This window comes from Coptis chinensis, chromosome 8 (assembly GCF_015680905.1).
Source record: "Coptis chinensis isolate HL-2020 chromosome 8, ASM1568090v1, whole genome shotgun sequence".
Taxonomy (NCBI): Eukaryota; Viridiplantae; Streptophyta; class Magnoliopsida; order Ranunculales; family Ranunculaceae; genus Coptis; species Coptis chinensis.
The window spans coordinates 85462277-85477073 of NC_141463.1; the positions used below are offsets into that span (position 1 = coordinate 85462277).

The 14797-nt window shown below is 35.6% G+C and overlaps 2 protein-coding genes across 3 annotated transcripts; both read left to right on the top strand.

Annotated features, from left to right (window-relative positions):
• Positions 1-3698: 3698 nt before the first annotated feature.
• On the top strand, positions 3699-7584 carry FHIT (FRAGILE HISTIDINE TRIAD). 2 transcript variants are annotated; one of them, XM_086580091.1, is made up of 5 exons: positions 3699-4165; positions 4269-4385; positions 6259-6405; positions 7013-7111; positions 7222-7584. In XM_086580091.1, the coding sequence occupies exons 1-5, from the start codon at positions 4031-4033 to the stop codon at positions 7339-7341; spliced, it is 618 nt and encodes a 205-aa protein (XP_086436217.1). In that variant the 5' UTR covers positions 3699-4030; the 3' UTR covers positions 7342-7584. The 2 variants fall into 2 exon arrangements, with proteins under 2 accessions (XP_086436217.1, XP_086436218.1); XM_086580092.1 differs by having other exon boundaries at positions 3709-4165; positions 7225-7584.
• A 4070-nt stretch (positions 7585-11654) lies between these two features.
• Positions 11655-12829, top strand: LOC147483778 (protein LURP-one-related 5-like). The gene is made up of 2 exons (XM_086580792.1): positions 11655-12066; positions 12289-12829. The coding sequence occupies exons 1-2, from the start codon at positions 11803-11805 to the stop codon at positions 12682-12684; spliced, it is 660 nt and encodes a 219-aa protein (XP_086436918.1). The 5' UTR covers positions 11655-11802; the 3' UTR covers positions 12685-12829.
• The last annotated feature ends 1968 nt before the right edge of the window (positions 12830-14797 follow it).

Consider the following 14797-nt stretch of genomic DNA (forward strand, 5'->3'; position numbering starts at 1 on the left):
CAGCGATCTAAGATGTCACCCCATCCTCCAATAAGCAACCCATACAACAAGGACATAAACCTAGCACCATAACACACACCAACCAGTGCCCCTCGTACCGATCTAAAGAAGAAATAACATGGGGCTTAGTTAACAGAGCAAACACAGTCACCCCAAAGGTCGCCCAATCCACTCAAGACAAGGAGGCAACACATACACCAAAGCAGGTCGAGGCAGCGACCTTACCAAAATGCGGGGAGAAAGTCAACCTAGGAACTGAGGAATATCTCAAGTTTGTTTATATAGGAGCCAACCTTGATCCTACTCTCAAAGCACAACTTGTAAGTTTTTTATCTTTGAATAAAGACGTTTTTGCTTGGTCATACATCGATGTTCCTAGAATTGACCCTAATATTGCATGTCATAAATTAAATGTAAACCCAAATGCCAAACCAATTAGTCAATGACCGTGACCTAGAAAATTGTTTCTTAGATTCCAAAGAGCAGTTAATGACGATATCAAAAATCTTAAAAATGTTAGTTTCATTAGGAATTGAAGGTCGAATACCTCAAGTGGATCGCCAACATAGTTGCAGTCCCAAAAAAAATGACATAATTCACCTATGCGTAGACTTTACCAATCTTAATCAAGAAACTCCCAAAGACAGTTTCTCCCTACCAAGAATTGACCGACTTGTCAACTAGACCAATGTCCATGAAACTCCTATCATTCATGGATGCCTACAGTGGCTACAACAAAATCCCATTAGCAGAATAAATAAGATCAAGAAAAGACTTCATTTGTAACATAACAAGGAATTTACTGTTACAACGTTCTCCCGTTCAATTTGAAGAACACTGGAGCGACCTACCAACGGTTAGTCACATATATGTTCCAGGATATGTTAGGTGATACCATGAAGGTCTATATAGACGATATGGTCGTTAAAAGCAAGAAAACAATAGATCATCTAGATCACCTCGAGCAAGCGTTCTCCAGACTACGCCGAACTCAGATGAAACTGAACCCCGAAAATGCCTATTTAGAGCATCATTTGGAAAATTCTTGGGATATCAGGTCTCCCAATGTAAAGGTTAGATTTGTGATAAGCCCTACGATCTAGTTGATGCAAGACAATTGGTGGTTGAGTATGAATTTAACTGAGCTCGCGATAGATGCGAACTGCCTATGTATCAAGTCCTTGGGTGCAACTTGAATCAAGTCAAACATAGTTCCTCTTCTCTTTATATAGGCAAGTTACCTCTGCTTCCTCCTCTCCCGCGTCAGGTAAAGATCAGGTCTTGATGTCGTTCGGTGAGCCATGATGGCGAGTAATGGAGGTTTAATGAGAGGCGCAACTGAAGCTCAGGTCTTAAAGGTGACAACCAGGACATACATTATTAGCCGTTGTGGAAATGGATGGAGTGAGCGCTGGAGAAGTCATTTTGGTTAGGGTCGTTTGGGCGACCTTCTTGTAGAGTTCGACTACCTGACTCGAGTCACTTGGAAGTGAGCTCGATCGAGAGATAAGTATTGGAGGTTGGTTAGAGGTTACACTGTGCTGGACACGTGTCTAATATTTACTGGATGTGGATATTACTCCCTCACACTAATACAATCAACATATAAAAGGAAACAAATGCATATTGCAAACGAACATACACAAGTGATACGTAGGCGTGTCCTTAACAGCATTTTGGTGCATAAACACAATAATTGTTTTCCCGGAAATTATCAGCCGTTTAGTCACAATTAATGGGTTGTCACATTAAATGATGATCTGTCAAAGATATAAACTATACAAGATATTTAGTTAAGCAAAAATGCTTTAGCATTAACATGGTTGTTAACCTTTGAACACATTATTGGTTGTAGGGTCAAAGCAATCACGTTCATACACACTGTAATTTAAGTAAATATGAAGCAATGTTGTTCAGCTGTAAGGCTACATTAGGGTCATCACCAAGCATTCTGTCTTTAAGATATGAAGGGTGTGTTAGCCATTGTTGATGCAAGCGTTTAATGAAATTCATTTCTTTGAGTACTTTGGGAGACACTTTGAGGTGGACGTGGGACCTTATTTACTTTCATTATATTTGCATTTGGTTGGTTTGTATCAATAGTGTTTTATGTGGATTTAGAATTATTAGTTTCTTTCTGGTGAACAAAAATTGTGAAAGAACAAGAATGCAGCTAGAGCACATGGATTGAAAATAAAGAGCACATGGATATGGTCCTATACATAATGAGCTTACAAATGATTTTACTGGATTGCATGGGAACTTATCAATGAAGCGAAAAGTATGAATTTGCTTCGCACCTATATAGTTGTTATTTAAAACATTAATTTCATTTGCTCCCTATAATGAATTGAAAATAATAGTACTGTACATTGTGAGATCCATTTGTGATATACTGGATATTTAGATCCATGCATGAATAACTTAACGAATACTTTTCCTTTTTCCGTGTACCACATATGTGGAGTAAAAGAAGCTGCCGGTGATACAATCACAGCAGGATAAGCTGCCCATGATTCTATAGTTAATTGGAAGATAATGCCATCAAAGTATGACAAAGTTGAACTTGGCAAGCCAAATATTTGGAATATGGACAGACTAGTCTTCTGGAGTAAAGTGAGTGGTGACTGGTGAGGAAGCAAAACCACGAGCATTAAATAGACATCATAACGAGAAAGAATAACAGAAAGGCATTAAAATTAGTGGTGGCGGTGGTGTGATCTCTATGGTGATAAGGACTAGCATGAAAAATAGATGCATTCAATTGGATTGGAACATATGCTATTCCCATTAATAGACCACCTTAATAGCGACCTTTTGTCTTCTACTCTTATTTGTAGTTTAATTTTGTTGTGGTTAGTAACATAGTATATCGGGTTTCAAAATTTTGATAACCCAAAAAACGTTTGGTTTGCTTGGAAGGCTATTTTGAGTAAATGACAAAAAAAGAAAAGAAGAGAAAGTCTATTGCAAGGATCATTATCGAGAAAAAAAAGAGAAAGTCTATTGCAAGGATCATTTGAAGATCTTTAAAAGTCGATTCAAAGGGGTTGAAATGGTGAAATATCAAATTTTATGTGTCTTTTCTCCCTTGAATAATAAATTAATAATATTAGGACATGATCAAGTTTGAGAATTACACATTTACATAACAATATTGCCATGAGAAAATAAGCATTCTCATCAATATAATGGTACGGTGAACCCTTAAATCTCTATAAGCCTATCCGCTATCCCCAGACATCTATTGTTTCTATTCTGTGGTTCAATTGCATTCAGATCAACAGTATTGTTGTTGTAATGTTGTTTTTTTTTTATAAAGTGTTGTAATTGTTGTTAGTGCAGTACATGGCTTGGAAACAATCCTTTCAATCCCATAGAGTCGCAAGATGCATTCCTTCAAGTGGTACAAATTTAAAACAAAAAAAATTGAGTTGCCACTTGCCTACTTGACAACAAAACTTTGCTTTTTTACTTCCTGAATCCTAGGAAACTAACACTTTTGGAATATGAAATTCTCCATTGTGTTTAGTTTGTCAACTGTTATAGACTTTTACATAGTGAGTGGCTGGCCGACAAGGGGTATGTGGCCCAAAAAATCTTTTGGTCGGTTTCTATCTGTTCTTATTCTCGAACAATTTCTAATTTACTCTTCTTCTTCTTCTCTCTCTCTTTCTCCACTGTCCACGCCCTCTCAATCTCTCACTCTCCCCACCACAAACCCATCTCTCTTTCTCTCTTCTCCACCTCCCCTCACGCCCCCACTGCCTTGCAGTTATCGAGTTACATTCCCAAGGCGTTTTCGTCCTAGACCTTCCAAAAGCTCAATTTCTACCGACCTAAAGGCAACTAAGAAGAAAACTAACAAATTTTCTTCTGCAAATGGGTTCTCATGGATTGAAAAAGGCTCATTTCATAATGGGCTAAACTTGACGGACCGGACCAAAAAATAAGTTTCAAAGCCCAAACTACACAAACAAAGAATAAAGTCACAAGAAAAAATTGATGAACAAAATGAATGTAATATGGAATGGTAATAAAGCAATTAATATTTTTTCATAGCTCAAAACTTCCACTCAAATTTAATCCCAAACCATTTTTTCTAAAACCCATTTCTACCTTTTACCCATCACTCCATTTTAGTTCATCTACAAGTTACCCAAAGGTGAAGCACAATTAATATTTATTCATTTTGAGGTCTGGGCGTTTTTTTTTTTTTTTTTTTTTATATTGACTTGTTTTGAACAATTTGTTTTTGTGTTGTGCAGATAATGGGATCAGTGGAAGGATATAAGTTTGGACCTTATAAGATAGATGAAAAAGAAGTGTTCTATTCTACGGGATTGTCTTATGCTTTGGTCAATCTTAAGCCTCTTCTTCCTGGTTTGTACATTTCTTACCCTTTTCCATTTTTTTTTACCCAAATAGCAGTACGAAAATGTCGGTTTTGCCCATCTGTCGACTTACTTTTCTAAAATGCAGTGCATTTTGTATAGTTTGTTACGAGAAATGCTTGTGTATTAACACTGCGATTATGATGGTAGTGTAATGCATGGTTTTGTCATATACATTAGGAATCGCCTCAAATTGTTTGTAGTTTGCATTGAACCTTAGTTAATATTATGGCTCATTTGTCTCGTAAAAGGGGTGATTCGTCGAGGTTTTGGTATATGATGGAATGATTATAAACAGCCAACTATTATGTCTTTAGGTCTACCAAGGGATGCATCACACAGATGCCAATAAATTTTGAACTATTTTGGGTCGGTCAAGGATTGCCTCACAAATATGTAGTTATCTACTTGAGAAAGTAGTGCCTAATGACATTTTTAGATTGATAACTCTTTTACTTTGCATTATCCCTTAATATCTTTTATGAAGCTACCACCTCATAATGCGTGAGAGTGACATTTACTCTTTCTTGGTTCTTATCATTTTTTATTTTATTGAGATTTCTCTCTCCTTAATGGTATTTTACTTGCTTTGTTGTTTTGCAGGTCATATCCTTTATTTCAATTGCTTCATTTTGTAGCCTGTATATTCAAACCCTAATGTACGTAGCTCATCAGATGACAGCTCTTCTTGAGGAACTACGTTAACAAACCTTTGTAGACCCAAATGGAGATGATTTAAGAGATGACTTTTTTGTGAATTTTATTTGCTATAGTTGAGATGCTAATAATCCTTGAAATACATCATCTCAGTCCGAAACTTCTTAGTTATTTTAAAAGGATTACTTCTTTCAGGAATTCAAAAATTTGTACGCAACGGTTTCGTTTATTAATTACATATCAATAGATCTCCATGTGTAGTTCCAAACAGTGTTTATCGCTTGGTGACTAAAACCTGACACGCAATAGACATGAACACACACACACACACACACACACACACAGAACTCAGACTCATTTCTTAATCTTTTTACATCAGTAACTGTAGACCTAAGTCACATTTATGCAGATACACGGATATGCAGTGTTCGACAGACACAACTAATAAAAAATAAAACTGTTACTATTATCTAGTTACACAACTAATTCTTGGGCTCAAGACCTTACACAGCTCCTCCTTACAATTAAATAAATATGAAAGTGGCATATCGTGGAGTTGTAGCTATGTTAAATTGTTAATAGACTTATCATGAAGTTGTAGTTATGTAGAATTGTTAATACACTATTTTCTTAATCTTTTAGGGTATTGAAGAAACTCTTGTCTGAAATCGTATGCACAATCCGACACAGATTTTTAAAAAATATAAGAAGTGTCCATGTTACTTAGCTGCATACATGATTGTGTTATACATGTGCATGCATGGATTATGTCATGCTTTTATGCTTATCAAGAAAAACAAAAAGTATGTAGATATGAATGCAAGAGAATATTCATATAAAGGTCTGAGTACTTGTGTCATGTTTTCTTCTAATTGTATGCTTATATTGATAAAATTAATGTACAGAGAAAGATTCATAAGTGAACAGGTTATAGTATTATTATGATAGTCTGCTGTATTTATCTGTTTCGATCTATAGTTTATGAAAAGCTTTTAAAGGTTTGTGCAGTTGTTACACAGGCACGCATCTATCTATTTGTTAAATTACCCAGCTATTTGCATGAATATGTATGCACCTACTAAACGATGACATTGAGGATCTGGTGCATGCCAATTCTTCTATTTTGGATCCATATCTCTATAAACTCTAAGCTGACATATGGTCGCTGTTTCAGAGGTGTTCCATTTGGTAACCTTGACATTTATTACATGTGCTTGTTTGTCCAAAGCGTGAAGTAAAACGCTTTGTTGACCTCACTGTGGATGAGACTAGTGATTTGTGGCTCACAGCGCAAAAGGTTGGTGCACGACTTGAGAATTATCATAAAGCATCATCGCTTACCTTAGCAATTCAAGTAAGTACACTTACAGTTTCTCAACATTTGGTTTCAATTATATATGTGACAATTCAGTGATATGGTCTTTTTGTTCTTCATCTCATCTTTTATTGGACCTTTTATGGTCCCCATTTCTTGATTCATACGACAAATACTTCTACACACCTGCATATAGATAGTTAAGGTCATTCAACGTCGTTTGTAGACCTCCATCTCTTGGTATGCGGTTAATGCAAAGGTGATGGTTGCTGCTGGAGGTGGGCTAAGTGCGAGGTTAGGCACCCATTAGTCAAGATGTAAGGGGTGATCATAAAGCGTATCCGCGCCTAGGTGCACTTTTGATAGCGTAGATCTCGTGAAGTAGTATTGTAGTAACACACTTTCCCAACACAGCTTTGTCAACTAAGAAACTTCTTTCATCAATTGCTCAAGTTCTATTGTTTGTTTCTCATGTGTACTTGAGGGTGTCAATGTGTGTAGAACAGTTTGAGCCGTGGCTTGTGTAAAGATCAATTGTAATTTATAACCTGATTGGTGAATATCTTCTGGATAACGTTCCATAATAATATAATTTACATTTTATAACCTAACTGCATCAATAATATATAGTATCTGGATTCTTTAGGATGGGCCTCAAGCAGGACAGACAGTTCCTCATGTCCACATCCATGTTCTGCCACGGAAAGGTGGTGACTTTGAGAAAAATGATGAGATATATGATGCTGTAAGTGGCAAGTTTTCTTTATTACAATAATTTCCTACATTATATGAAATCCTAGTTTTGCCTTGGTTAAAAAATTGAGCACTTAATATCTGTATGTTCATTTTTTTAAGCAGTTAGATGTGAAGGAGGCAGAGCTAAAGCAGAAGCTTGACTTGGATAAGGAAAGGAAAGACAGGACTCTCGATGAAATGTCTAAAGAAGCAGAGGAGTATCGAAAACTCTTCTTATAAGTACATCATTATCCCTGTGGAGATGTCAATTTTCTGACAAATGGTAAATTGCAATTTTTTTAGTAGGTTTCCTGAAATCTTAAATGAATTTACCTGGTTGTAAGGGTTTCAGAAGTCATGAATGCTAAGGTGTAGACAATGGTTTGCTCTTGTGGTCTCCTTGACAGGAATGGATTATAAAAACATTAGAAGTCGGTAATTTTAAATACAGACCTATCAGTCTAAACCATTTCAATTGTCCCATGGATATGCAGTCTACCATAATTGACTTTGTTGGTACCTCACTGAAAATTGAAATTGATCTTGAAATACCAATGCCAGTTAGTAGTTACTAATTACATCAAACTGTATGTTTTTTCTCTTATAATTATCCGGAGTGTTAAGATCAATACAAGGTCATAATACTTTAGTGGACAGATAGAGTGAGAATAGAGGAATTTCAGGCGCTTTGGGTTTTGAAATCCTCTATAGGCTATAATGCTGCATTCTACATCTATCCACGCAACTGTGAAGCGCGTTTGCTTTACATATTGAACTGCATGCATCATCTGTATTCCTAAAACCAGATATGTGCAACAGTGCAAGTTGCTGTCCTGAAAGTGATATCTTAGAAGTTGCAAGTCCAAGCTTCTACTAATTACTTTTTTGGGGTATAATAATGCTGGGTGTAGTGTGGACTGTGGTAGACTGTTTGTGTAACGTACCAAGTATATAGGAATGGATGAATGGTTGCTGTGCCTGGCATTGGTTGACTTTAGGTACGATTGTAGAGGAGTTTTAGCACAAGCTACAGCATACAATCTTCATTTTCAGTTTGGAGTATGGACAGGTGAGACTTTGCCATCTTGAAAAGCAATTTGCAAAAAACATGTAAGTGACAGCTTCTTCTGACTTTTTAAGAGCATCCACATAGGTCTTTAGGTCGGTTTGAGTTGTGCAGCAACTAAATTCACTCGGTGAACCACACTTAGAAATAGCTTTAGCTGGATGTTCAAGTCATGTTTCTTGTCAATCATGGCAGGAAATATGAGTTTGGAATTAAGTTATTGTTCAGTTTAGGTGACTAGTCAGGAGTCAGGAGTACGTTTTGGGAAATTCCCTGTTATTATAAGCTAGAGATGAGCCATTGTGATGCTCTGTATTCAAACTAATTTAGGTATGCAAACCGGGCTTAATGTTCTCTTGTAGCAGTGTAGCACTATATCTGTGTGAAGTACCAAGTGAGAACAAGCTGTGCCAAATGCAGCCTAAACTGATGGGTAGTACTGAGGATTTAACTAAGACTATTTCATCTATTTGCATTTGAAACTCCAGTAACTATTTTTTTTTTTTAAGACAGTAACTGTTGTCGAAGTCCTGATTTCCGTTATCAGATTATGCCTAGTTGTTTTGGTCTGGAAAATAATATATTGCATCAATCCGCCTTTGAAATATTGTTTCGGAGAGCTGTCAAGTGAAATCATCAACTTAAATCGGACAGATACAATTAATAAAACACAGATATCATTTGAGGAATCTTCAGTAATATTTTCTTTTTAAGTAGCCAAAAACATCATTGTCTAAGCATTTCTTCTTCTCTTCTTTACTGGTTGTCACCGCCTCATTGGATAATTATTTGTTAGGTTCTACAGCTAGTTTTCATAATTTTCACATCACAGAGTCTGTTTTTATATCAATAATATATTTTATTGATATAAAAAGAAATTACAGAATGGGAGAGGACAATAGCGGCAATCCTTCTAAATAAACCAGCGCATCAAAAGAATTGCAATCCAGATCAGCCTGCTGCATCTACAACATATGAACGTATGTCTTGCTGTTTACCATGAACCTTTTTGTGGTCCTAAAAGTGCATTTTTGTGGTCCTAAAAGTACAAATGCAACTTGTTATCCAGGTAATCCAGCCATCCAGGGCACAGTACCTACGACTCGCGTTGAGCATCTCAGTTAGGCTAACCTAAAGGGTAAATTAGTGAATCATCAGGAGTTTTATTGTATGGCATATTGATCCATAACGTGATAATGGAACTTGCTTACAGAAGCAGAGTTTGGTTGTTTAGTTTGTTCTTGTAACTAATTCAAAGTTTGAGCTTACAACGTTTGATGTTGCGCAAACTACCTTCAGTTCCTTTCTTTAGGTATAACGACCGAATTGGATTGTGACATAAGATACATTCTGTCCACTTCATTGTCCACAACCCCTCTTGGACACCCAGGCCATATACTATACAAGTATACATGCCTAAATTCCATGTGCCTAGGAAAAGCTGATGACGAAATCTAACAGAAAAATGATCAGGAAAAGCGCTATCCATCACAAAGTTACATCTTGTACTTTATTTACGTCCCAAGTTTATCATTAAATCGTGGCAATGTTTGCATCCATATAAACTAGGATTATCATCAAACAGTGACAATATTTGCACCCATATAAAGTAGGATTATCATCAAATGGAGACGCGTAAGGTCGATCATGGTTAACAAAAAAACATCTATTCATGCTGTTTGCAAAACTTGATGACTTGACGCTAATCTTTTTTGTCTCATTTTCTTTCCAAGTTCCAACTAAACCTCCCATTGGCCATTGCTAATGTTTTTGGTTAATACTTCATTTGTTGATTTTTTTACATAGGTATAGAATATGTATAGATATGGCATGCATAATAGTAATCTTATTAATGGAAAATATTCTAGCAGTATGACGATGCTTGATTAGTACGGATCCAATAGATAATCATCACAACAGGACGGATATAGCTCCTTCTCATATCAATTTTCAGCAATTAAGAAAAACAATGAGTCCAAATTAATGTGCTTAACAGTTAACACTAATCTGGCTAATTTGTTTTTTTTCTTGTAGTTTATCCTAGACAGTGACCTCTAAGAATGTCAACTAAGAATATATGATCCCACTAGGGAATGTGATTAATAAGTGGTAAGTGACACAAATCGGGGGATGCTAAACTGGATTGGTCCATTAATTAACTCTCCTTCATTCACCTAATAGGATTTGAGTGGATAAAGGAAACCTCCATCACCACATGCAATTTCCACTCTGTTTCCATATTCTCCCACCTTTTTTTTAGAAACACCTTGAGGGGGTTCGGCAGACCTGTATATTTATTCCATATTTCTCCCACTTACCAAACTAAATTATGTGGCTATGTGATTAACGGCTGTTATTATATCACCGCTAAATAGTTCCCGACTTACATAATAGTGGAAATGATAAGAGAAGAGTCAGACTGTCAGAGTGTGCTCAATCACTGGCTGACTGCTCAGTTGCCTTTCTAATGAGGAAATCGTGATATTTGAAAATGTTTGGCCATAGGATTTGATAAGGATTTGATAAGTATATTTGTGGTAGTTGAAAAAGTGCTCTTTATCTTTCATTTTGCAAATCAAACCAATTAGATATATACATATGTATCAATGAACAAAGTTTGTCCCTACGGTCTTTGGAGCTGAGTGTTCTCCTAATTACCACCTCTAGCGTACATGTACTGTATTCATCTCTGCACAACAGCAGACCAAAAATTCAAGTTGGTTAAAAGTTCAAACGTTTATTAGTTAACAATTTGGAACCAAATTAAATTTGATAATGAGCTAACTCAACCAAAAAACTTAACTAAGAAATTACACAGTTTCTGTTGAACATTCGCCCGGTCAGTCTCAACTCTCAACTCTCAACTTTCAGCTAGCTCAGTTGTTGTCTACAAACTATATCCACTTTATTAACATTCCCCTAATATTTTATCTAACCCATCGACTGACGCTGAACCAAGAAAGAAAGAAAAGTAACTGGATTCAATGAACGCAGTTTAAAGTTTTTGGGTCATATATATGTAAATATATAAATCTTTAATAGTTTCAAAAATAGAGAAACTGAATGATGATTTCCCTAATTTCCTCCACATACACACTTTTTGTATCCCTATAAGCATGATTTTTCTTGTTAAAGAGAACACCATGGGGCCGGAATTTGTATTAAATAAAAACCACGGTAACTTTAAGCACAAATTGTGTGAGGCGGTGAACCAACAACCATGCCATATGATAACTTCCTGTGTTCCCCTCATGAAGCCAGTTTAACTAAAAGTATAGACAATGGTTTGGCTTGTTTTTAGAAAACTAAGTCAGCAAGTGAATCATAAAGGTTTAAACTTTAAAGACACACGTATGGACCATTAAACTACTTAGAAAGAATCCAAAATATCCTAGACATTGGCCCTTCTTTCCACGTCCTCTAAAGTGAAAAGTTCAAGCATAAAAAGCCAAGCTCACCTCTCTCTTCTTCTCAACTTTCTACTCACATTGGTTTTGGCAATGAACTTTCAACTTAAATATTCAAGTTTTTAGCACTTTTTGCTCTTTTTCATTCCTAAACAGCTTAAACTGAAAAGCTTTGAGTTATTCAATCTTTTACCATCGAGTTTCGGTTAATATACTTACTAATAAATTATGTCAAAGATCTATCCGGCGAGGAGTACTAGCAGTGATTCTGATTCATTAAATGAAATTATTGATGATGCTATACCAAGAGTGTTGACAGTGTGGAAGAGATCAAGCATGTCTTTTCAAGGGACAGATGGATTTACCGTTTTTAATGGTGAGGGGAAATTGGTTTTTCGAGTGGACAATTACTCTAGGAAGAATAGGTGTCTGATGGGAGGGATTGTTCTTATGGATGGTGCAGGGAATGTCATCCTAACTCTTAAACCACAGGTAATACAATGGTTCAGGAATGAGTTCTGTTTAGAAAACTTAAACTATTTTAATGCATAAAACATACAAGAAGAAAAGGTGTAGCTACACTACTATACTTGGCTAGCTAGTTAAACATATGCATGTATTTCCTACTAGAAAAAAAGTATATGAAACATGCATATGCATATAGCGCATCTCAAATATTGTTTACTGATGTTATATATTCATTATCTCCTACAGATTTTAAGCATGCAATTCCAATGGGAAGGATTCAAAGGAGAAGTTACACGCAGGAAAAGTTCAAGAACACCAATCTTCTCAATGAGAAGAAAGTCAAGGCTTCAAAGAAATAATGAAGCTGCGGAAGTCTTCATGGGAGGGTCTATAAACCATGTAGGACCATCCGAATTTAGAATTGAAGGTTCGTTTAGAAGAAGAAGTTGTAGAATAATTGGCCCAAAAGGAGAAGTGGCAGCTGAGATATCTAGAAAGAAAGTAAACACATCAGTTTTATTAAGTGATGATGTATTTAGCCTTGTTATACAGCCTGGTTATGATTCTGAGTTGATCATGGCTTTCGTGATCATCATGGATCGCATATGCCCCAAGCCTTTTTCTCCCATCATGTGTTCTTGATTGGGGAGGTTGTATAGTACGTCATCTTGCTATAATGCTAAATGACCGAGTTATGTCACATGCATTTGTAAATACTGGTCCCCTCTTTCCTTTGGGCGAATGTTCTGAATATCGAGATAAAACTAACTTTGTCCTTCTCAAGAAATGAAGTGGACCTCATGGATGTAATAGTTTTGTACCTAACTATTCACTTAGTATTCCAACTTGTCGACTTTTTTGGATTTGGTGAGTAACTTTTTTTTTCATTCAATTTGACCTGTGCTTTCAATTTTATTCGATTTGGTGATTATGTTAAAATCAAATTGACAGACATCAATTATTTTGAAACAAGGCAATGGTACGGTTATTATTATTTTTTTTCATACGTAGCAATGATCACTTGAAAAATATGAACACACCACCTCGTTTGCTGGCGCGTGCTCAGACCCAAATAATAGGTTTGACGGCCGGCTAATATCATGGACTATTAAGAAGCTGGAATGAGAAACAATGAGAAAAAGAAAAAGAAAACTCCTGTTTATAACGGAAGATGGGTTCGTGGCAGTATTTCTAATGATGAGAAAAAATGATTGTTTGATAGTGATTTTGTGATGGGTAGAGATGGTGGTGGCGGTGGTGATATTTCGAATTGATGTGGTGTTGCGGTGGTTGAATTGCGCACTGTCAAGTGTTGGTGGTGGTGAAGAGCCGTAGCTCCAATATCTCATGGCTGAAATGAGAGAAATTTATTGTTCCAGTGAAAAGGGGGACCCAAATTAAAAAACAATGCAACCCTAATTGAATGTTAAAAGTTAATTGATTCACATCAAAATATATAAATGGACCTCTAATTACAGTGGTGTAACAGTTCTTCTGCAACTAAATTGGGGAAGAAGAAGACACCTGCTTACCTTCATCAAATTTTAAGATTGGGGGTTGGGCAATTTAGTTATTTCAAAACAAATAATTCATGTCTCCACGTCGGGCAATTTGGTTTACACCAATAACACCAGCCAATGTCATTATTCTTCAAGAAATGGACCTGAGCCCCCTCATTCCAATCCGGTTACATGTAAACTCCTCTTATTCGACCTATCCCACATAACCTCCCTATTATTCATGCGCTATCCAAATAACCTCCATGTTTTTTAGATTAGGAAAGAAATCACGGTCTCTTTCTCATTTTTCTAATTTGTTCCCTTCCTCTTTTACCCTTTGGAGAAAACTCCATTTGCATTCCATGTTTTTTCCTTCAACTTGCGATTTTCTTGGATTCTCTTTCAATCAAGTTCGATATCGTTAGATTTTGATAAATGTTGTCTGAAATTAGCTTCTTTTAAATCTGAAATTAGATTTGTTTTGAGCTAGAGAGGAGTTTTAAACGTTGAAAGATTTGAGCTTGAATCGATGAATCCATTGTTTTAACTTATTTTTTGAAGGAAAATTTAAATTAGAGGAGGAATCTTCTTTTAATTTCTTTTTAATTCAATTTTGTATGGGTTTGTGATATTTATATATAAATTTGTGCAATTTCTGCTTTTTCAACTGGTGGTGTTGGATATGCAATTATGCATGACTCCATTTTTTTTGTAATTGACTTTTTGTTCTTTAGTTCTTATAAGAATTTGATGCTCTTGCGATGGGTTTTTCTTTTTCAGTGCTGTGAATGGGAATTAACTATGTAAATTTATTTATGCAAGAATTAAATTCACTATGTAAAAATAAATTTGCATAGTGGAATTTCTATGCAAAAACAAAATTACATAGTGATTGGATTTGTATGGAAAAATCACTATGTAAAAATAAATTTGTATACTCAAATTTGTATGCAAAAACAATTTTACGTAGTGACGGGAGCCAATTTGTTCAGAATAGATGAAGAAGAAAAATAGGAAAATCAATATGTAAAAATAAATTTTCATATAAAATCACTATGTAAAAATAAATTCGCATAGAACAATCACTACATAAAAACAAATTTGCATAGTGAAATTTCTATGTAAAAACATATTTACATAGTGATGGAATTTGCAGAGAAACATCATTATGTAAAAATAAATTTGCATACCAAAAAATTTCTGTAAAATTATTTTGCTATGCGAAATTGGTTTTTTATAGATATGTGGAAGTTTGT